General features: G+C 41.9%; 1 protein-coding gene across 1 annotated transcript; it reads left to right on the forward strand.

The window, feature by feature from the left end:
* The first annotated feature begins 270 nt into the window (after positions 1-270).
* LOC139367210 (insulin-induced gene 1 protein-like) lies at positions 271-13,153 on the forward strand. Its single transcript, XM_071105402.1, has 6 exons — positions 271-614; positions 813-1,160; positions 2,035-2,159; positions 3,202-3,368; positions 8,475-8,574; positions 10,770-13,153. Exons 2-6 carry the CDS (start codon positions 827-829, stop codon positions 10,797-10,799), a joined length of 756 nt encoding a protein of 251 aa, XP_070961503.1. The 5' UTR covers positions 271-614; positions 813-826; the 3' UTR covers positions 10,800-13,153.
* The last annotated feature ends 10,629 nt before the right edge of the window (positions 13,154-23,782 follow it).

Below are 23,782 nucleotides of genomic sequence, written 5' to 3' on the forward strand. Positions count from 1 at the left end.
ACAAGGCAAATTCTCCAGTGTCTGGCTGACCTGGTTTTTTACCAATCTGCCTGGAAGGTTTGTACTGGAGTGGATCTTTAAAAGATCACCTGCAAGAATTGATGTCGGGCCTTTACGAACTATCACACTAACTAAACCTGCCTGTTGAAGTAGACCTGTGTAAAATGTACAACCTGCTTAATCGGAATGACTTTTGAATACGTTTGTTTCGTTTTCAATTGTATGTTTGCTCACTTTGTTTGAAGTAATTCACTGTTCACTGGTTTACGTATCCTACTCCACCCTTCCACGAATACAGACAGACAGCACGAACGCAAGCGCCAGACTCTTGTGGCTGTCCTGAACGAGGGGGCGGTGGGGTGTCGTTGCGTCATATCACCCGCCTCGCTCCCATTGGCCGACACTACTCACCCGACACAGCTGTGATTGTTTTCTGCAGAGGAAGTCTGTCTCTGCTGTTAGGAATGATATAGAAGCTTTTTCTCTCTCTCACCCAAACGATGATGTGACCAAACACCGTGATAACAGTCTGAGAGCAGCAAAACGCACAGCATTGTCGAATGAACAAAATCGGGTCTCGCTCGATCAGACAGTGTGAACGTCTGAAGAACAAGGTAAGAAGAGAAATTATATCTGCTTTGCTATTGTCAATTTATAGGATAATCATAGCGAGATTGTGGCAAATCAGCTTGAGAAAAGCATGGGCTACAAAGGTCAGTCTGCTCTATACACAAACAGTCTTAGATTAGATCCAATTTAATGAGGCATACCTGTGTTAGCTACAATCTAATAACGCATCTGTTGTTCTCCAGCGCTGAAGTGCCAAATGCCAAGACTAGAAGAACACTGCTGGAGACGCTCTTGTACATCGAGGGTGGAATCTAAGAATTATTATAGGGAAAACTGGGTCGCATCGAAGGCTGAAGAAATGATGTCAATTATCACATCAGTGCTTAGCAATGTATACGGCTCGCTGCACAGTGTGCAAACAGCAAACTTAATCAGACGGGGTCTAGTCCTTTTCACCGTGGGAGTATTTCTTGCATTGGTGCTCAACTTGCTACAGGTTCAAAGAAATGTGACTTTGTTTCCCGAAGAGGTGATGGCAACTTTGTTTTCATCGGCGTGGTGGATTCCCCCTTGCTGCGGCACGGCAGCTGGTGAGTTGTTACTTTTCCTATAGTTTATCATTCTGTCTGAGTGAATGAGATTGCTATGTAGGCCTACTTCTAATTTGGAGAAAGGAATGTGAATTGGGCTTTTAGGGGGGAGCTTGTGTGTTTCATGATGCCATTATAGGCTACCAACTATAACCTGGACTACATAATCATTTACAGTTTTTTTCCATCATTATCATTGTTATTATCCATTATGTAAGTGTTCTCGCAGCCACGAGGCCATATAATGATGAGTGTTTTGTCTGGGAAAACCATACAGTAGTATTTATATTGCCCTCCAATGCTCCAATAGGCTTCCCTAGAAACAGCCGGACATAGAGAGTCATTATGGGTGTGCTGCGTTTTCATTGGCTGCTTTCATAACGGGTGAGCTGTGGAGGCGGTCCATAATTGGCTGTTGCCTCGAACATGCCACTATCGAAAAAGAGAAACAAGGAAGTCGTGTGCACTGTGCAGTCAGAATTAAATAAATTATTTTCACCACCAACCCGTCTCCCATGTTCTTGAGAAGTAGGCTACATCGGTTCACACTTAAAATAAATACGAATGTAAAAAATGTTGGAGACAATTGATCCAACGTTTTTATTTCAGTGATATACTACAATGTTCCAGACTTATCTTTTATCACTCGGTTGCAGACATGTTTGTGCAAGGACTGATAAGAGATAAATAATCATGTGTGCCTGAAAGTGAAACTAGAAAGCAATCATGTTGTTTGTTTCATTTCTGCCATTTTTTACCCCCAAATTGAAACTCAAAGAAATTCAGAATGTTCAAGCCCTTAAAACAACATGAGCCAGTTTGATTTGTATGTAGACTATTCAGTGATGTACTAACTCAAATGTCCTTTCTGCAGCTGTTGTTGGCCTGCTATACCCCTGCATCGACAGCCATCTCGGAGAGCCCCACAAGTTCAAAAGGGAATGGGCCAGTGTCATGAGATGCATTGCAGTATTTGTTGGCATCAACCACGCCAGTGCTGTATCCTTTCTATAACAATGTCACAATGTACACACTCTCATGTTATCTTCAATCTAGAGACGGACTGACACATATGATGACACCAGTGATGTTTAGCACGTCCAGAGCTTAAACAAGGATGTTGTGGACTAATTAATGTGGAATACATAGATGAGTAACATTCTGTGATTAGTTTGATATACACTCCTTTTGGGGGCCATAAGCAAGATTTGGTCGGGAGGCCCCCCCCCCACCTTGCAGGCAAAACGTTTTAATGCCCCCTCTTGGCAAAGCATTTTGTTTATTTTTTTGTGCACAAATGTATTTTCTGAAATTCTTCACATTTTGCCATTACGTATTCCATGTTCATATGATATCTGTGTGAGATGGACAATAACAAAAAAATCTATGGGGGCCCCTGGAGGTCAGGGCCCCTGAGCACATGCCCTGCATGCCCGGTCGTTAATTTGGTGATGATTAGGCATACTGCAAGGTTTAGATAGCTGGCTAGACTACTTTACCTAGCAATTGAGTGACTGGCATAACAAGTGGAAAACTGCTGATGCGCTACCAAATTTTTGTAAGTTGAGACCCCGATGGGGTTCCTTTTTTTAGGTTGAGGGCCCCCATGCGACCTCTGGGCCAAACGCGCAGCATGTAGTCTGCGTATAGGAAGAGGCGTCACTGTACACTCCATTGTTGTTTTGCTACTTTTACAGCCTTGAAGGCAGTTCATCTAGTGTCAGTGGGACAGTGGATGGAAGTCCCAACTGCATTCCTGCTTGTTTTGACTCCTTGACATACTTTCTAAGTATGTATGGAACTTAGTTGCTTCAAACATACACTGCTTGTGCCACCCACACTAACGCTTTGCTGCAACAGTCAAACAAATACAATCTTTTTTTTAAATGCATTTTGAAACGTATTTTAAGGGATTCTTTACTGAGCAGATACTGAGAGAGGATCACAGATAGGGAGAGGTTGTGTCAAAGGGCAGTAAGCTAGATTGGAACCTATGCAAACAAATAGTCTTATTTTTGCCCTTAACTGCTCCATCTCACAGAAACTAGACTTTGCCAATAATGTCCAGCTGTCCCTGACCCTGGCTGCCCTTTCCCTGGGACTATGGTGGACCTTTGACCGCTCGAGGAGTGGCTTCGGCCTGGGCATTGGGACGGCATTCCTTGCCACCGTTATCACACAGCTGCTGGTCTACAACGGTGTATATCAGTAAGTCAAATCATGCTTTTATTTTTCCATGTTACTCTTAAGAGCCAATTTATGCTTGATCCGAAAATGTGGTCAGAGACTCCGTATGGATGGTGTGATGCAATTACGGCGCCTCCGGAGTCACGCAGAGACCAAATTGAGCTCTGTGCTGCATCGCTGTGCACCTCCCAAATGTTGTAACAATGCAGAGGGCTCCGTATATACAGCTGAAGTCAGACGTTTACATACACCTTAGCCAAATACATTTAAACTCAGTTTTTCACAATTCCTGACATTTAATCCTAGTAAAAATGTCCTGTCTTATGTCAGTTAGAATCACCACTTTATTTTAAGAATGTGAAATGTCAAAGTAATTGTAGAGAGTGATTTATTTCAGCTTTTATTCCTTTCATCAGTGGGTCAGAAGTTTACATACACTCAATTAGTATTTGGTAGCATTGCCTTTAAATTGTTTAACCTCTCTAGGGTACGTGGGACGCTAATGTCCCACCTGACCAACATCCAGTGAAAGTGCAGGGCGCCAAATTCAAACAACAGAAATCTTAAAGATAAACTTGTTGTTAATCCCACCACAATGTCTGATTTCAAAAAAGCTTTACGACAACAGCATACCATGCGATTATGTTAGGTCAGTGCCTAGTCACAAAAAAAGCAATTTTTCCAGCCAAAGAGAGGAGTCACAAAAAGCAGAAATAGAGATCAAATTAATCACTAACCTTTGATCTTCATCAGATGGCACTCAAAGGACTTCATGTTACACAATACATATGTTTTGTTTGATAAAGTTCATTATTATTTCCAAAAATCTCTGTTTACATTAGTGCGTTGTTATGTTTTGCCTCCAAAACATCTGGTGAAAGTGCAGAGAGCTACGTCAATTTACAGAAACTCATCATAAATGTTGATGAAAATACAACTTATGCATGGAAATAAAGATATACTTCTCCTTAATGCAACCACTGTGTCAGATTTCAAAAAAGCTTTAAGGAAAAAGCACACCATGGAATAATCTGAGTACAGCGCTCAGACCAAAACAAGCAATACAGATACACGCCATGTTATGGAGTCAACAAAAGTCAGAAATAGCATTATAAATATTCACTTACCTTTGATGATCTTCATCAGAATGCACTCCCAGGAATCCCAGTTCCATAATAAATGTTAGTTTTGTTCGATTAATTCAATCATTTATATCCAAATACCTCCTTTTTGTTTGCGCATTTAGTACAGTAACCAAATGCGCAAGCACTAGGTCCAGACAAAGTCAAAAAAGTTATATTACAGTTCGTAGGAACATGTCAAACGATGTATATAATCAATCTTTAGGATGTTTTTATCAGAAATCTTCAATAATGTTTCAACCGGAGAATTCCTTTGTCTTTAGAAATTAATGGGAACGGAGCTAACTCTCACGGGTGCGCGCCTGACTGAGCACATGGCCTTCTGGCAGACCCATGACTCAATCAGCTCTCATTCTCTCCCACTTCACAGTAGAAGCCTGAAACAACGTTCTAAAGACTGTTGACATCTAGTGGAAGCATTAGGAAGTGCAATATGACCCCACAGACACTGTATATTGGATAGGCTAAGACATGAAAACTTACAAACCTCAGATTTCCCACTTCCTGGTTGGATTTTTTTCTCTGGTTTTTGCCTGCCATATGAGTTCTGTTATACTCACATACATCATTTAAACAGTTTTAGAAACTTCAGAGTGTTTATCCAAATCTACTAATAATATGCATATCCTTGCATCTGGGCCTGAGTAGCAGGCAGTTTACTCTGGGCACGCTTTTCATCCGGACGTGAAAATACTGCTCCCTACCCCAAATAAGTTAACTTGGGTCAAACGTTTCGGGTAGCCTTCCACAAGCTTCCCACAATAAGTTGGGTGAATTTTGGCCCATTCCTCCTGACAGAGCTGGTGTAACTGAGTCAGGTTTGTAGGCCTCCTTGCTCGCATGCTTTTTCAGTTCTTCCCACAAATTTTCTATAGGATTGAGGTCAGGGCTTTATAATGGCCACTCCAATACCTTGACTTTGTTGTCCTTAAGCCATTTTGCCACAACTTTGGAAGTATGGTTGGGGTCATTGTCCATTTGGAAGACCCATTTGCGACAAAGCTTTAACTTCCTGACTGATGTCTTGAGATGTTGCTTCAATTTATCCACATCATTTTCCATCCTCATGTTGCCATCTATTTTGTGAAGTGCACCAGTACATCCTGCAGCAAAGAACCACCACAACATGATGCTGCCACCCCCGTGCTTCACAGTTGGCTTACAAGCATCCCCCTTTTTCTTCCAAACATAACGATGGTCATTATGACCAAACAGTTCTATTTTTGTTTCATCAGACCAGAGGACATTTCTCCAAAAAGTATGATCTTTGTCCCCATGTGCAGCTGCAAACAGTAGTCTGGCTTTTTTTATGGCGGTTTTGGAGCAGTGGCTTCTTCCTTGCTGAGCGGCCTTTCAGGTTAAGTTAATATAGGACTCGTTTTACTGTGGATATAGATACTTTTGTACCTGTTTCCTCCGGCATCTTCACAAGGTCCTTTGCTGTTCTGGGATTGATTTGCACTTTTTGCACCAAAGTACATTTATCTCTAAGAGCGGTATGACGGCTGCGTGGTCCCGTAGTGTTTATACTTGCGTACTATTGTTTGTACAGATGAACGTGGTACCTTCAGGCATCTGGAAATTGCTCCCAAGGATGAACCAGACTTGTGGATGTCTACAATTTATTTTCTGAGGTCTTGACTGATTTCTTTAGATTTTCTCATGGTGTCAAGCAAAGAGCAAGAGGCACTGAGTTTGAAGGCAGGCCTTGAAATGCATCCACAGGTACACCTCCAATTGACTCAAATGATGTCAATTAGCCTATCAGGAGCTTCTAAAGCCATGACACAATTTTCTGGAATTTTCCAAGCTGTTTAAAGGCACAGTCAACTTAGTGCATGTAAACTTCTGACCCACTGGAATTGTGATACAGAGAATTATATGTTAAATAATCTGTAAACAATTGTTGGCAAAATTACTTGTGTCATGCACAAAGTAGATGTCCTAACCGACTTGCCAAAACTATAGTTTGTTTACAAGAAATTTGTGGGGTGGTTGAAAAACAAGTTTTAATGACTCCAACCTAAGTGCATGTAAACTTCCGACTTCAACTGTACCTCCTCATTGAAATGATTGGTTAATGGTAGGTGGGGGCGAAAGGTCCTGTATATAAACACGGAAACTCACTTCCTTGACAACTTCCTTCACAACAGCTCTGCGAAGCACAGTAAGTATGAATGCTCTGACTTCTGCAGAGGCCTTATCACAGTAAATGCTGCACGGCCAATGCAGACGTCAGATTGACCATGCAGCACGAACTGTAAAAAATGCATGGATAGGATATTTTGGTGAGATGATAATAATAATATATGCCGTTTAGGAGACTCTCTTATTCAAGGAATACATTTTTCATATGGGTGGCACCAATAGGGAATGAATCCATATTCCCGACGTAGCAAGTGCCATGCTCTAACAACTGAGCTACACAGGACCATATTATTATGTTATTATACAACGGGTGGGTCTAATCCTGAATGCTGATTGATTAAAACCGCATTCCAGCCGGTGTCTATTCCACAAGTTGCCACAGGCATTTTAATTTACTCTGTTCCATCTGACTGCGAAATCCATTGTCTCATCAGCCCAGCCAGGCAATTTCTAAATTTGATCTCCACTATAAAATGCATCAAGACATTATCTCACATTTCTATTAGACTAACATTTAGTTTTCAACAGCGGAGATTTGTATAAACCTTGCTGTCTGTCTCTCCAACATTTGCAACATTGTTTCAATATTTAAATTCGATCTGCTGCTGACCTATAGTAATGAACGTGTCAGGACGAGACAGGCAGAGTCAAACAGTCAATCATGAATCAGCTGGCATAATTTTTATGGATTTATACAGACACTGTCAATTGATAAAAGGTAAGACAAACCCCAGCTAATTTGCAGTCTTTCCAGCTTCAGTTTGAAGTGATTGTGAACCTATGACTGTGTTGTTGGCTAGCTCCTCTGAACAACATTGTCCTGACGAGTGAGCACATCTTCTATTCCAGGTGAAATCGCTCCTCATTAGCTCATTGTTATGGATGTATCCAAAAACAAATCACTAGAAAACTGCTTATGCAAATGCAGCTACTTTGCTGTTATTCTGTCTGCACTTTTTGACTTGACTGTAAGTTAGCCGTAGTTGGCTAGGTAGCAAGCAAGGCATAAGAACGTTGCCAGCCAGTATGGCAATGGAACATTTAGAAAGAACGACTGGGTCGCGTCCATAGATACAGAACAGCAGCCTTAGATTTGTGTCGGGACTATATCTTGTGGAAGGATTAAATAGTATGAATAAATTAATCAAAATAATGTTTTTAATGAAAATATGTCAATCATTATTTCAATATGTTGGTAACCCGTTGTATAAAAGTGATAATACCCTCAAAGCCAGTATTTGGAGGATATATTGGCACGGTTTGCAACAACACCTACCTTTTCGTGGACATTATGGTATCATTTACTTACCTCATAGTTTGAGAATAGCCAGTGAATCAAATGAGGTGTCTTTTAAAAAAAGATATCTGCTTTGTGAATGACGTATTTAAGTATATTTTCTGGAACTGGTCCCAGTCACTTGATTCCATCAAAGAGGATCTGACCGATGAAATGAAAGCAATTCTTTTGGAGTCCCCCATGCCTCTATGCCCAATTATTGGCCCTCCTACCTGCCTCCTGTGGAACCTCTTCAACAATGTCCTGGGAAGGAGGAGCACTCTGTTGCTTCAGTGAGGGTTCTTACAAAGAGCTGAGTTCAAAAGGCCTCCTCAGCTTCTGTTGAGTGAAGGGAAGAGGGAGAGAGATGAGATGGAGAGGCAAGATGATTTTATATTTTTTTACCAAACTTTAATAATGCTGCTTTTCCCCCTTCCCGAGATCTGTGTTTAACTTGTCTTTCCTGTTTTAGGACTCGACACGTGTCTTATTTGAGGCTAGATTTGACTAATGGGGCAGATATTTCATTTAATCTGATGTATTTTTCTCCCTCTCCTGTAGATACACATATCCAGACTTTCTGTATGTGCGCTCTTGGCTTCCATGCATATTCTTCTCAGGGGGAGTGACTGCAGGAAACATAGGACGCCAGCTAGCCATGGTAAGTCCTGCCCCCCCCCCCCCCCCCACTTTCTTAGTCAAATTCTTCTGAATTGTAAAGCACATGAACACATTGACATGTTCATGTGGTACAAACTTTTGTGAGAGGAAAAAGCCTGACACCACAGTGTCGGCTATAATGCCTTTGCCAGGTGTACTGCCGAAGTCGGCCCTTATTCTGTGTAGAATCCTTCACGGTCATGTCCGTTATTCAGTTTGACTCAATTAAAGTGTGAAAACAGATTGCATGTTGTTTTGTTTTTCACAGTAGCGAGCCAGTCTTCGAGCCAGTCCTAGAGCCAAATGTGTATCAAAGGATCATTTTCAGCTTGTTGTTTTTGTTTGATGTGGTTTGAAATGTTGGCAGTTGGCACTAGCCCTTGCTTGCTCTTCCTTTCTTTTTTTTCTCACTCTTGATTGCTCTCTCTCTGTGAGATGGATTAAGACTGTTTAACTTTCATTCAGTCTTTTCAAACTTGCATCTTCATGTTTCTCGATTAACCAGCGATTGAACTGTTGAGCCGCTGACTAATACTTTTTGATATCTGACACACACAAACTTTAAAAAATGGCTCCACCCAGCTTTTTGTGCTTCAGAGAGTTTGAAATGGCTGAAATAATGTCTTAATGAGTAACATTATTGAAAGTGCTAAAAGCAATGTGCTGTTCCTTTTAGTCCTTCATCAGTAGCCTATAGCTGTTTATGGAGCCAGTTATACTGTATATAACTGATTGTATAAGGGAAAGTAAATTAACTGAACAGAGCCCCTGTTCTAAGTTTTGGGATGTATGTTCTACATATGCTTAGCACATGAGTGAGTGCTCTGACTGGATGTTCTAAATCGAGAGGAACGGGTGAGAGGGAGCACTTTTTCTTCCAGACTGTATACAGTTAAGGGAGGCCTAGAGGAAGGAATATCACATTTTACTACAACCCCAACGTAGGAGAATCTTCTCACAGCTATGCCTATACATAGGACCCCATGGTCCACTGTAGAATAGTCCTATAGTCTACCATAAAGGACTCGGAACTGAGCCTTAGGTAAAAGTCATCAATAATGTTCTTCTCTAATCCCCATTGTGGATGATACACTGAGTGTACAAAACGGAACGCCCGGATAGCATGGACCCATAACAAGGAAAGGTTGAAGGGCAGCACCATGGGAGTTAGTCGTAACAGTATGTCTGTGTCCCAAATGGCACCCTGATCAAAAGTAAGGTGCACGGTGCCCTTTGGGACGCCGACATCACCACTATACCTCCTATATTTTCCAAGATAGAATAAAACGACATATTAGTGGTCAAAATTCAGAATAAAATAGCATCTACACTGAGTGGACAAAACATTAGGAACATGCTCTTTCCGTGACAAACTGACCATGATCCCTTATTGATGTCACCTGATAAATCCACTTAAACCAGTGTAGTTGAAGGGGAGGAGACAGGATAAAGAAGGATTTTTAAGCCTTGACAATTGAGACATGAATTGTGTATGTGTGCCATTCAGACAGTGAATGGGCAACATAAAATATTTAACTGCCTTTGAATGGGATATGGTAGTAGGTGCCAGGCGCACCAGTTTGAGTGTGTCAAGAACTGCAACACTGCTGGGGTTTTCACACTCAACAGTTTCCTGTGTGTGTCAAGAATAGCCCACCCAAAAGACATCCAGCCAACTTGACACAACTGTGGGAAGCATTGGAGTCCACATGGGCCAGCATCCCTGTGGAATACTTTCGACACCTTGTAGGGGCCATGCCACAAGGAATTGAGGCTGTTCTGAGGGCAAAAGGTGGTGCAACTCAATCTTAGGAAGGTGTTCCTAATGGTTTTGTACACTCAGTGTACAATTAAACAATAAGGCCCGAGGAGGTGTGGTATATGGCTAATATACAGGCAACGCAGATTGTCTGGATACAGCCCTTAGCAATGGTATATTGGTCATATACCACAAACCCCAGAGGTGCCTTATTGCTATTATGAACTGCTTACCGACGTAATTAGAACAGTAAAAAGTTATGTTTTGTCATACCCCTGGTATACGGTCTGATATACCATGACTTTCAGCCAATCAGTATTCAGGGTTCGAACCACCTGGTTTATAATATTAAAATATATGCAATTTAGAAGATGCTTTTATTGATTGAGACATTGTACATGATATTTGAACATGGGGTTTCCCCTCTCTCCCTTCAGGGTGGTGTTGAGAAACTGCACAACGACTGAACAGAGATCAGCTGAAGAGGAGCGAGAAGAACGGCAACCAATACGGAGAACCAGCATAATGGAACCAAGTCCGATATCATGGGGAGAGACATTTCAGTTTGAAAGAAAACAGACTCTTTTTTTTTTTTTTTACTACTTTTCTGTGCATTATAACAAAGAGCTAGCCAGAATCTCCTTTACCTAATGTGCCATGACTTCTGTACCTCCTGGTGGCCAAAATACCTTTCCCCATCCCTGTTCGGGTCCAGATAGCAAAGTTAGCCACTAGGCTCTCCGTGTTAGGGTCCAGATAGCATTAGGTTATCAGTTAGTTGCTAGACTATTCCTGTTAGGGTCCAAATAGCATTAGGCTAGCAGTTAGCCTCTATGCTATCCCTATTAGGGTCCATGTAGCATTAGGCTAGCTTCTAGCCACTAGCTCTTCACTCACTATGTCAGGACAGTATTTGACCTTCCAGTTCTTCGAAATGAAAAGTTAACTGGTTTCAGAGTGAACTATTTGCTTTTTGCTGGTGTGTGAGTGCACGCGTGCGTGTGGATGTGTGCAGGTCCTAACAGAAAAGACGAGGAAAAAAATGTGGAGCTAAATGTTAGCTTTTTTGTTATGACCGAGTACAAAATTATCATGAAAGGGAAATGTTTCAGAGCTGTGCAAAAATGTCTGAAACTCACAGAGACAGCGACCAGCAGTATGTCACTGATGACATGTATTGTATGTTCCCAATATTGTATGTAATTCACCAAAATAAGTATTTATCTCTGAGAAATTAGAATGCCAACACCTATAACTCCCAAACCAAATACATGAGATCGCAGATGATGTGACCATGTTTTGAACGAATGTACCATGATGCTACAATAAGTTAGCATATTCATAGTTGCAGTAAAATAAGTAATGATAAGAAAAGGCACCTGAATATGATCTGGTGTGAAGCTCACCGTTTGGCTGACTTCCTGGACATGGTGTGCCACCTGGACTTGACCTATGAACCCTCAGATTAGTATATGAATGGTTGATTTTCCATTTAAAGTTTTCCAGACTAGGCATTAAAGTTTGGGAACATACATTAAGAGAAGGAGAGAGCACAGGACATTTTTATTACGGCCTAGAGGATTTGCAATCTGTGATTGCCCTTGTATTATACAATTGAGTGCTTTTGTCACTACCATACCAGTTTAGTTGTATTACTTGTACATAATTATATATTGCTTACATGTATAATCTCTTCCCTTTATAATCAGACCGGTATTACCACACTTTACCTATTTTGTTCGATAGTTGGGGGTCTAGAGGAATAAAAGTGCAATCACATATATACCTGAGCCGATTATTCTTCCGTATTTATTATTTCTGTAAATGGTTAAGAGGTGAAACTCTGGAATTATATGCAGTGTGGATATAGAAAATGAGCAGGAAAATTAGCAATAACAGCAGTGTTTGTAAAAAAAAAAAAAAAAATAAAGTGTCAGAGATTACTTGCCTTCTTAGACTGTATACCAATGACTATTCTCACCGTGAGGAGAAGACAAAAAAACCATTGTGTCAAACCGTTTGTAAAAAATCTCGTAGTAGTCCAACATTCGTAAATGGGACGGCGGATGTATATATTATTCTTTTTTGTTGGTGATGTATAGATCACGGAGGGGTTGGTTGGTACACCTGGTTCAGTTTGAATCTTTGCTCAAGTTCAGGTGTGTGTCCCAAATGACACCCTATTCCCTATAAACGATGTGGGCACTTCCATGGGGCAGAAGTCAGCGTGTTGTTTTGATTTTGGATGGCCAGATTGCTAGCGCAAATGACAAACTGCCATGTGGGGAATCGTAAGTGGCTCGTTTCAGGCTCTTTTTACCTTGTTCTTTAATATGTGTTTTGATTGATTTCATGTCAGTGCTAATATGGCCAAAATATGCCAGCTAGCTAACCAACAACTGTAACGGTGTACTCCAGAGACGACAAGTGCTCATTGTGCAAATATATTTATGTTTTCAATAAACATTGTAGAAGAAATATAGCTTACATCTTGTCAACAATATAAGCCAACCCGATCTGCTTTGCCCCATACTTGCGCACTCGTAGGTTTTGTCGCTAAACAACCAACCCGTCTACGTAGTGCACTACTGAACAGCGCCCTTATGGCCCTGGTCAAAAGTAGTGCACTATATAGGGAATAAGGTTCCATTTGGCAAGCAGTCCAGGTGTGCTGCTGGGAGAAAAGATAGCTTTATTATTGGGGTGGTTGAAGCACCTATTATTTCAATATGTAGAGAGTGAGTGTGTGTTTCTCTTATGTCAGCTGTGTATAATTTGTATTACCTTGAATCCAAGTGGAAAAATAAAAAAGAAACTCCTAGTGATGTGTGTGCTTCTACTTTGTTGAGCCCACATATCTTAGCAGAAGGAAACTAGACAGATACAATATGCTTTGTGTGCACTAATCTTTTGAGCCCAATGCATGCAGTATTTGTATGAGAGTTTACCCCTTTGGTAACGTTACCATCAGAAAATGTAATTGATACAAACAGACAAGGTATGTGACATAAATAAAATAAAAACACCTTCCTAATATTGAGTTGCACCCCCTTTTGCCCTCAGAACAGCCTCAATTCGTCGGGGCATGGGCCCTACAAGGTGTCGAAAGTGTTCCACAAAGATGCTGGCTCATGTTGACTCCAATGCTTCCCACAGTTGTGTCAAGCTGGCTGGATACCCTTTGGGTGGTGGATCATTCTTGATACACATGAGAAACTGTTGAGTGTGGAAAAACCCAGCAGTGTTGCAGTTCTTCATACACTCAAACCGGTGTGTCTGGCACCTCCTGCCATAACCTGTTCAAAGGCACTTAAATATTTTGTGTGGCCCATTCACCGTCTGAATAGCACGCATACACAATCCATGTCTCGATTGTCAAAGCTTAAAAATCCTTCTTTAAACCTGTTGTGACTAGGGGGCAGTATTTTCATTTTTGGAAAAATAACGTACCCAAAGTAAATTAGATATTTTGTTAGGACAAGATGCTAGAATATGCATATGACAGCTTATAGAATAGAAAACACTCTAAAGTTTCCAAAACTGTAAAAATATTGTCTGTGAGTATAACAGAACTGATATTGCAGGAGAATGCCTGAGAAAAATCCAATCCGGAAGTGCCTCGTGTTTTGAAAGCTCTGCATTCCAATGCGTCCCTATTGAGCAGTGAATGGGCTATCAACCAGATTACTTTTTCTACGTATTTCCCAAGGTGTCTACAGCATTGTGACGTAGTTTTACGCATTTATGTTGAAGAATACCCGTAAGCGGCTACATTGTGTAAGTGGTCACCTGATGGCTCTCAGTGACTCTCGCGTAAAATACAGAGGTAGCCATTTTTCCAATCGGTTCTACTGAAAAACCAATTGTCCCGGTGGATATATTATCGAATAGATATTTGAAAAACACCTTGAGGATTGATTATAAACAACATTTGCCATGTTTCTGTCGATATTATGGAGCTAATTTGGAATATTTTTCGGCGTTTTCGGTCGATTTCTCAGCCAAACGTGAAGAACAAACGGAGCTATTTCGCCTACAAAAATAATATTTTTGGAAAAAATTAACATTGGCTATCTAACTGGGAGTCTGTTGAGTGAAAACATCCGAAGCTCATCAAAGATAAACAATTTAATTTGATTGCTTTTCTGATTTGTGACCAAGTTACCTGCTGCTATCTGGACATAATGCTATGCTAGGCTATCAATAAACTTACACAAATAATTGTCTTGCTTTGGCTGTAAAGCATATTTTGAAAATCTGAGATGACAGGGTGATTAACAAAAGGCTAAGCTGTGTCTCAGTATATTTCACTTGTGATTTTCATGAATAGGAAGATGTTCTAGTAATATGTATGTCCGTTGCGTTATGCTAATTAGTGTCAGTTGATGATTACGCTCCCGGATCCGGGATGGGGAGTATCAAGAGGTTTTAACCTGTCTCCTCCCCTTCGTCTACTCTGATTTAAGTGGATTTAACAGACATCAATAAGGGATCATAGCTTTCACCTGGATTCACCTGGTCAGACCACTAATAAGTCCGGGATCCTTGGGACATCCCTACCTCATTGAAGTTGAAATGTAAAATGTTAAGGGTTAGGGTTATGGTTAAGGTAAAGGTAGGGTAGGGTAGGTGTTAAGGTAAGTGTTCAGATTTGAGCTAATGCTTAAGTGTAATAAGAGTTGCTGAGTAACATAGTGAGTCATCTATCTCTGGTTGTACAAAGACAAGAAGTGTTATAGGGAGAAACTATTGTATGGTTAGATTATAATAATCACAAAGTGCAGGATTTTTTTCTCTTCCATTTGAATCCTCACTGCCCTAATTCTCACTTGACCTGGCGTTGAACTCCACATATGTGTACAAAACTGGATGACAACAATAATTCCTGCCACTTAATTACTGAGTCAAGATGACCTCTACAGCAATGGTTTTCAGATGTGCTGCTCTATTGGAAGCTTGGTTAGCCCGGCTTGTTATTGTTGCGTCTATGGCAGGGGAAGCTGAATAGAGCAAGACAGAATTTTGTCTGAGGCCCTGTCAGTCTCAATTCTCATTATAATGTACTCTGCTTTTTCCCCCTTTTCTCCACCCCCCTATCAAACCTCCGAAACCCGCCACCCTTCCTGAACCTACAGTATATACCCTTGCCTGTCACTAGGATCACTATCATAAGGGGGAACACCCTCTCCCCTCCCCAATCTGCCGCCCCCCTCCTGACACGCCTTTCTGGAGAGCAGTCTTCTATTTATACCTAGCAGGGGACTGACAGTTAACCTTTTGCACTGGGGACATTTCTGGGAATGAGTCCAATTTTCGATCTGAATTCGGCCCTCGTTCTGAGAGCGTCAGGTCTCTCCCAACAGGGCAGCGATCTAGCGCCACGGCTACGCTCCCCCTCTTATTAACGTCTCCTCCTCCACTCAGGCAGAATAATTGGCGAAGCCTCAACCCCTTTCATTTACACCAAGAGCTGACTGAAGGACTCCATTAGACAACTGCTCTCTACCAACACAAATCTCTCTCCTCTGCCTACAGTGCCTTGCGAAAGTATTCGGCCCCCTTGAACTTTACGACCTTTTGCCACATTTCAGGCTTCAAACATAAAGATATAAAACTGTATTTTTTTGTGAAGAATCAACAACAAGTGGGACACAATCATGAAGTGGAACGACATTTATTGGATATTTCAAACTTTTTTAACAAATCAAAAACTGAAAAATTGGGCGTGCAAAATTATTCAGCCCCCTTAAGTTAATACTTTGTAGCGCCACCTTTTGCTGCGATTACAGCTGTAAGTCGCTTGGGGTATGTCTCTATCAGTTTTGCACATCGAGAGACTGACATTTTTTCCCATTCCTCCTTGCAAAACAGCTCGAGCTCAGTGAGGTTGGATGGAGAGCATTTGTGAACAGCAGTTTTCAGTTCTTTCCACAGATTCTCAATTGGATTCAGGTCTGGACTTTGACTTGGCCATTCTAACACCTGGATATGTTTATTTTTGAACCATTCTATTGTAGATTTTGCTTTATGTTTTGGATCATTGTCTTGTTGGAAGACAAATCTCCGTCCCAGTCTCAGGTCTTTTGCAGACTCCATCAGGTTTTCTTCCAGAATGGTCCTGTATTTGGCTCCATCCATCTTCCCATCAATTTTAACCATCTTCCCTGTCCCTGCTGAAGAAAAGCAGGCCCAAACCATGATGCTGCCACCACCATGTTTGACAGTGGGGATGGTGTGTTCAGCTGTGTTGCTTTTACGCCAAACATAACGTTTTGCATTATTGCCAAAAAGTTCAATTTTGGTTTCATCTGACCAGAGCACCTTCTTCCACATGTTTGGTGTGTCTCCCAGGTGGCTTGTGGCAAACTTTAAACGACACTTTTTATGGATATCTTTAAGAAATGGCTTTCTTCTTGCCACTCTTCCATAAAGGCCAGATTTGTGCAATATACGACTGATTGTTGTCCTATGGACAGAGTCTCCCACCTCAGCTGTAGATCTCTGCAGTTCATCCAGAGTGATCATGGGCCTCTTGGCTGCATCTCTGATCAGTCTTCTCCTTGTATGAGCTGAAAGTTTAGAGGGACGGCCAGGTCTTGGTAGATTTGCAGTCTGATACTCCTTCCATTTCAATATTATCGCTTGCACAGTGCTCCTTGGGATGTTTAAAGCTTGGGAAATCTTTTTGTATCCAAATCCGGCTTTAAACTTCTTCACAACAGTATCTCAGACCTGCCTGGTGTGTTCCTTGTTCTTCATGATGCTCTCTGCGCTTTTAACGGACCTCTGAGACTATCACAGTGCAGGTGCATTTATACGGAGACTTGATTACACACAGGTCGATTGTATTTATCATCATTAGTCATTTAGGTCAACATTGGATCATTCAGAGATCCTCACTGAACTTCTGGAGAGAGTTTGCTGCACTGAAAGTAAAGGGGCTGAATAATTTTGCACGCCCAATTTTTCAGTTTTTGATTTGTTAAAAAAGTTTTAAATATCCAATAAATGTCGTTCCACTTCATGATTGTGTCCCACTTGTTGTTGATTCTTCACAAAAAAAATACAGTTTTATATCTTTATGTTTGAAGCCTGAAATGTGGCAAAAGGTCGCAAAGTTCAAGGGGGCCGAATACTTTCGCAAGGCACTGTACAATGGCTTGCGAAAGTATTCACCCCCCTTGGCATTTTTCCTATTTTGTTGCCTGACAACCTGGAATTAAAATAGATTTTCTGGGGAGTTTGTATCATTTGATTTAAACAACATGCCTACTACTTTGGAGATGCAAAATATTTTTTATTGCGAAATAAGACAAAAAACAATAACTTGAGCGTGCATAACTATTTGCGTCTGGGCTTTGACTAGGCCATTCCAAGACATTTAAATGTGTCCCCTTAAACCACTTGAGTGTTGCTTTAGCAGGGTCATTGTCCTGCTGGAAGGTAAACCTCCATCCCAGTCTCAAATCTCTGGAAGAATGAAACAGGTTTCCCTCAAGAATTTTCCTGTATTTAGCGCCATCCTTCAATTCTGACCAGTTTCCCAGTCCCTGCCGATGAAGAACATGCCCACAACATGATGCTGCCACCACCATGCTTCACTGTGGGGATGGCGTTCTCGGGGTGATGAGAGGTGTCGGGTTTGCGCCAGACATAGCGTTTTCCTTGATGGCCAAAAAGCTACATTTTAGTCTCACTTGACCAGAGGATCTTCTTCCATATGTTCGGGGAGTCTCCCACATGCCTTTTGGCAAGCACCACAGCAAAACACCACAGCAAAACACCACAGCAAAACACCACAGCAAAACACCACAGCAAACACCACAGCAAAACGTGTTTGCTTATTTTTTTCTTTAAGCAATGGCTTTTTTCTGTGGAGTGTACGGCTTAAAGTGGTCCTATGGACAGATACTCCAATCTCAGCTGTAGAGCTTTGCAGCTCCTTCAGGGTTATCTTTTGTCTCTTTGTTGCCTCTGATTAATGCCCTCCTTGCCTGGTCTGAGTTTTGGTGGGGGGCCCTCTCTTAGCAGGTTTGTTATGGTCCCACATTCTTTCAATTTTTTAATAATGGATTTAATTGTGCTCCGTGGGATGTTCAAAGATTCAGATATTTTTTTATAACCCAACCCTGATCTACACCTCTCCACAACGTTGTCCCTGACCTGTTTAGGGAGCTTCTTGGTCTTCATGGTGCCGCTTGCTTGGTGGTGCCCCTTGCTTAGTGATGTTGCAGACTCTGGGGCCTTTCAGAACAGGTGTAGATATACTGAGATCATGTGACAGATCATGTGACACTTAAATTGCATGCAGGTGGACTTTATTTAACAAATTATTTGACTTCTGAAGGTAATTGGTTACACCAGATCTTATTTAGGGGCTTCATAACAAGGGGGTGAATACATATGCACGCACACTTTTCCGTTTTTTATTTTGTATAATTTTTGGAAACTTTTCATTTCACTTAACTTCACCAACTTGGACTATTTTGTGTATGGCCATTACATGAAATCCAAATAAAAATCCATTTAAATTACAGGTTGTAATGCAACAAAATAGGAACAACGCCAAGGGGGATTAATACTTTTGCAAGACACTGTATCTATTTCCTCTGCCTCTCTTCTCTCTCTCGCTCTCGCTCTCTCTCTCTCTCTCTCTCTCTCTCTCTGTGACCTACTTGTTGTGTGTATGTATTTACATGTATGTTTAACTGATAGATGTGCACACACACTACATGTTAAGTGTATATAAATTGTAAAGTATTTTGTCTGTAATGTCTTTTTCGTTATATGTCAGACCCCAGTAAGACTAGCTGTCGCCATTGGCGCCGGTTGATGGGGTATCCTAATAAATCAAATCCAAATCTCTCCTCTGCCTCACGTCCGCTCATACATAAAGGAGTTAGAAAACAACACCGGTCCTGACGCAGTGCCCTGAGGGCCAACTTGCCCCGATACTTGACAGTTGGCCTATACATACATATGGTACCTTATTACGCTCCATCTACCTCAGGTGGGGGTCAAAAGCCTATCGTATGTAATCTCAATCTTCTCTGGGGGAGGCCTTAATGTTGTAGTTGTAATGATTGTGTACCTGATTATGTACAGTGAACATGAGTCATCATTTTTCAGTTTCAGCCAACTCCCGATGAATGCACATCAGCAAGATGCACAGTCCAAATTTCAACAACAACAAACAATTCACTGGCCCTGCAGGCATTCATGACACTCCCAAGCCATCACATAAGGAACACCAGACATTACAAAGAAAAGAACTGGTGGTGGTAACAGAGGAAAAAAAGAATAGGCTATAAAATGTCAACCGTCTGACTGAAACAAACAAGGGCGCCCGTCCCAAATGGCACCCTATTCCCAATGTAGTGCGCTACTTTTGACCAGGGCCTCTGGTCAAAAGAAGTGCACTATGCAGGCTATAGGGTGCCATTTTGGGACTCCGACACGGTCTTCACTACAGGACAGATTCTCCTCGGGGGCAGTCGTCTGCTGAGAGACGTGGCGAAGCTCCCGCGCTGCCTATTTGATCTGATATCCAGACAGGATCCCCAGACAGTCCAGGAAGGGTTAGTGAAGTCATTATATGTACCCCTCATCAACATGAAACTGGCACATACCCACCCCACAGCCATATCTAATTCAACTGGGTGACTGGATAGATCAACACACTACACCATAAAGGATATTTTATTTACGGCTGTTAGCAGGTAAAAACCCCCGGGAAGACCTTTGGGATGTTATTTTTTTACTTGGGACAAACACATTGGGTTAACTTTCATGCCAGTAGATGTTATATGTTATGCAAAGTGTGAAAAATGTGATGATTTTAAGATGTTTTAACAGCAAAGGAGAACAATCCTATACGTTCTATTATGGAGATTCTGAAGAGACATTTCTTAGAATGTAGGCTATAGTATAATTTGTGGTGCAGCTGATGCTCTGTGTGTGTATGTGTGTGTGTGTGTGTGTGTGTGTGTGTGTGTGTGTGTGTGTGTGTGTGTGTGTGTGTGTGTGTGTGTGTGTGTGTGTGTGTGTGTGTGTGTGTTTCCCAGAGCACACAGGAGTGGCTGTGCCCCCTCACCTGGAGTTGACTCAGCGGGGGTGGAACCCAGCAGTGGGGCCTGTCCTGTCTCCCCCTTAACTGATGATACACACATATAACTCTCCCAGGCCTTGTCCCAGCAACAGCTTTGATTATCTCCTTTAGCGCTGCTTCTCTCTCTGGGAGTACTAAGTGCTTCTAACTGACACTGGTCCCGCTAGATGGGAGTTTTTCTCCAAATCATTTTTTGGATGTTTTCAAATTAAAGACATGTATTAGTGGCCTACATTTCAAAGATGGAGATGAAGACATTTCTCCTTCTGCTCTCTGAAAAATTAGACCTTAAAAGCATATGGGGGCGTGTGTGTGTGTGTGTGTGTGGTGTGTGTGTGTGTGTGTGTGTGTGTGTGTGTGTGTGTGTGTGTGTGTGTGTGTGTGTGTGTGTGTGTGTGTGTGTGTGTGTGTGTGTGTGTGTGAGAGAGAGAGAGAGAGATGGAGAGAGAGAGCAATATATGAGAGAGAGAGAGAGAGAGAGATGGAGAGAGAGCGATATATGGGAGAGAGAGATGGAAGAGAGATGGAGAGAGAGAGATGAAGAGAGAGAGAGGGACTGAGAGAGAGAGAGAGAGAGAAAGAGATGGAGAGAGGGACCGAGAGAAAGATATGGAAGAGAGATGAAGAGAGAGAGAGAGAGAGAGAGAGAGAGAGAGAGAGAGATATGGAAAAGAGATGGAGAGAGAGAGAGCCCGAGAGAGATGTGGAAGAGAATATTGGCCTATGTGCCCTACATTTCCAGACTATCGACTATATTAGACCAAAGACCAAACATTATGATATAAAAGGACACAACCTGAGAACAGGACAACAAGGCAAGATGCAATAACAATTCAGTGGTAATTGCTTTTGTAACCACCAGATGACAGTATTTATCCTCAGTTTGTCTGGACATCATTGACTTGACAGCTGTGGACCCCTAGTGGTAAGGCTGACAATATCAACCACTCTCTTGGCTGGAGTCAACTGTCAATAAATAGTTGGTGGGAAGATTACAACTTGGACAAGAATGACTGACTTGTTTCTTAACCAAATGCACACACACACACACACACACACAAAGATACTGGACATCTGTTCAAATTAAGAGAACATAGACATATACTATTGAATCACATGAACAGATGAAGAGGACTGCAGAAGAAAAGGGCAACAGGATTCCATTCTATCCCAGAGCAGAGTACTTGACTACCGAGGTTAGTCATTTAGCAGTGTGTGCTACTGAAACTAGCGTGATACCCTCAGGAAATGTAAATATCTAGCCGTGATCCGTGTGTATATGTTACCATCTAAAAGACAGATTTATAGGTTGACAAGTACTTGGGAATTGAATTGGAACCTGATTTGGATGAACGAATGAAAAGATAGACAGTGTCCTGTTATTTCAGTGTCTCTAACTGGTATTACTCCTTTACATATAAGGTTGTGTGTGTGTGTGTGTGTGCGTGTGTGCATGTGTGTTTGTTTGAACTGCCAGCAGCCCATTTTCAGTCAGTGAGTGCACATGCAGTGGCATAAAAAGTCATACTAAAAAGCACAGCTTGACAGAAAACACCACTAATGGCTCCAGGGAACTCCATTTTTTACAATTAACTGTCACAATTCAAGAGGAATACAAATGCATTCAAGGGAACACCCAAACAGTGCCTGTGTCCCGAACAGCAACCTATTCCTATTTAATGCACTACTTCTGACCAAAGCCCCTTAGAGATATAAGGAAAAGGATGCCATTTGGGACAGTCGGTGAGTCACACACATCTCAAAAAGGTCAAATGTAAGAATTTGAAGAACAGCAAATGTCCTCGTCTCTGTCTTTTAATAAAACAGCATGGTGGGCCGTTCAGGTCTACTGAGTCTACATTACACTAGATCTACACTATATATACAAAAGTATGTGGATACTCCTTCAAATTCGTCTATTTCAGCCACACTCATTGCTGACAGGAGTATAAATTGAGAATACAGCCATGCAATCTCCATAGACAAACTGTCAGGAGAATGGCCTTACCAAAGAGCTAAGTAACTTTATTTCAATGTGACAGCATCATAGGATGTTCAGTTCATCCTCGATTGCAACACTCACTACCGAGTTCCAAACTGCCTCTGAAAGCAACATCAGAACAAGAACTGTTCGTCGGGAGCTTTATTAAATGGGTTGCCATGGCCGAGCAGCTGCACACAAGTCTAAGATCACCATGCGCAATGCCAAGCATCGTCTGGAGTGGTGTAAAGCTTGCTGCCATTGGACTCTGGAGCAGTGGAAACGTATTCTCTGGAGTAATGAATCACTCTTCACCATCTGGCAGTACGTCGGACGAATCTGGATTTGGCTGATGCCAGGATGAAGGTACCTGCCCCAATGCATAGTGCCAACTGTAAAGTTTGGTGTAGGAGGAATAATGGTCTGGGGCTGTTTTCCATGGTTCGGTCTAGGCCCCTTAGTTCCAGTGAAGGGAAATCTTAACGCTACAGCATACAATGACATTCTAGACGATTCTGTGCTTCCAACTTTGTGGCAACAGTTTGGGGAAGGCTCTTTCCTGTTTCAGCATGAGAATGCCCACATGCACAAAGCAAGGACCATACAGAAATGGTTTGTCGAGATTGGTGTGGAAGAACTTGACTGACCTGCACAGAGCCCAAACCTCCACCCCATCGAACACCTTTGGGATGAATTAGAACGTTGACTGTGAGCCAGGCCTATCGCCCAACATCAGTGTCTGACCTCACTAATGCTCTTGTGGCTGAATGAAATAAAGTCCCCGGAGCAATGTTCCAACATCTAGTGGAAAGCCTTCCCAGAAGAGTGGAGGCTGTTATAGCAGCAAAAAGGGGACCAACTCCATCTTAATGCCCATGAATTTGGAATTAGATATTTGAGCAGGTGTCCAAATACTTTTGGTAATGTATTGTATTTCCCAAATGACACCCTATTCTCTATACAGTGTGCTACTTTGACCAGGACCCATAGGGCTCTGGTCAAAAGTAGTGCACTATTAAGGGAATAAGGTGCCATTTGGGACACAACCCAGAGCATAGTCACTTCTGTCCTGCCTCTCTCTCTCAGTACCTCTCTCCTTCACTCTCCATGCCAGCATGGAATAATGAATTACAGCGGATGCCAAAGAGGAGCTGACTGAAATGGCTGCAAATGGACTCCATTTTAGGTCAAATGACCTACGGCAGATCCCATTCAAATTGTAGTCGTTAATGTTGTACCCTCTCCTATTCTCCACATATCCTTGTCAATGTGATACGGTTGCGGTCAAATATATTGGCACCATTTGCACTTTTCTACCGTCAATTTGCCCCACTCTTCAGCAGCAACCTGCTCTTTCATTT

The sequence above is a fragment of the Oncorhynchus clarkii genome, chromosome 15 (assembly GCF_045791955.1).
Source record: "Oncorhynchus clarkii lewisi isolate Uvic-CL-2024 chromosome 15, UVic_Ocla_1.0, whole genome shotgun sequence".
In the NCBI taxonomy this organism is placed as follows: Eukaryota; Metazoa; Chordata; class Actinopteri; order Salmoniformes; family Salmonidae; genus Oncorhynchus; species Oncorhynchus clarkii.

What these genes read in the sequence shown, in the direction of transcription:
- LOC139367210 (XM_071105402.1), top strand. Translation starts at nt 827, where the DNA reads ATGCCAAGACTAGAAGAACACTGCTGGAGACGCTCTTGTACATCGAGG. An exon ending in TTGCTGCGGCACGGCAGCTG is followed by an intron (nt 1,161 to 2,034) that starts GTGAGTTGTTAC and finishes TCCTTTCTGCAG; the next exon opens with CTGTTGTTGGCCTGCTATAC. An exon ending in TAGGACGCCAGCTAGCCATG is followed by an intron (nt 8,575 to 10,769) that starts GTAAGTCCTGCC and finishes CTCTCCCTTCAG; the next exon opens with GGTGGTGTTGAGAAACTGCA.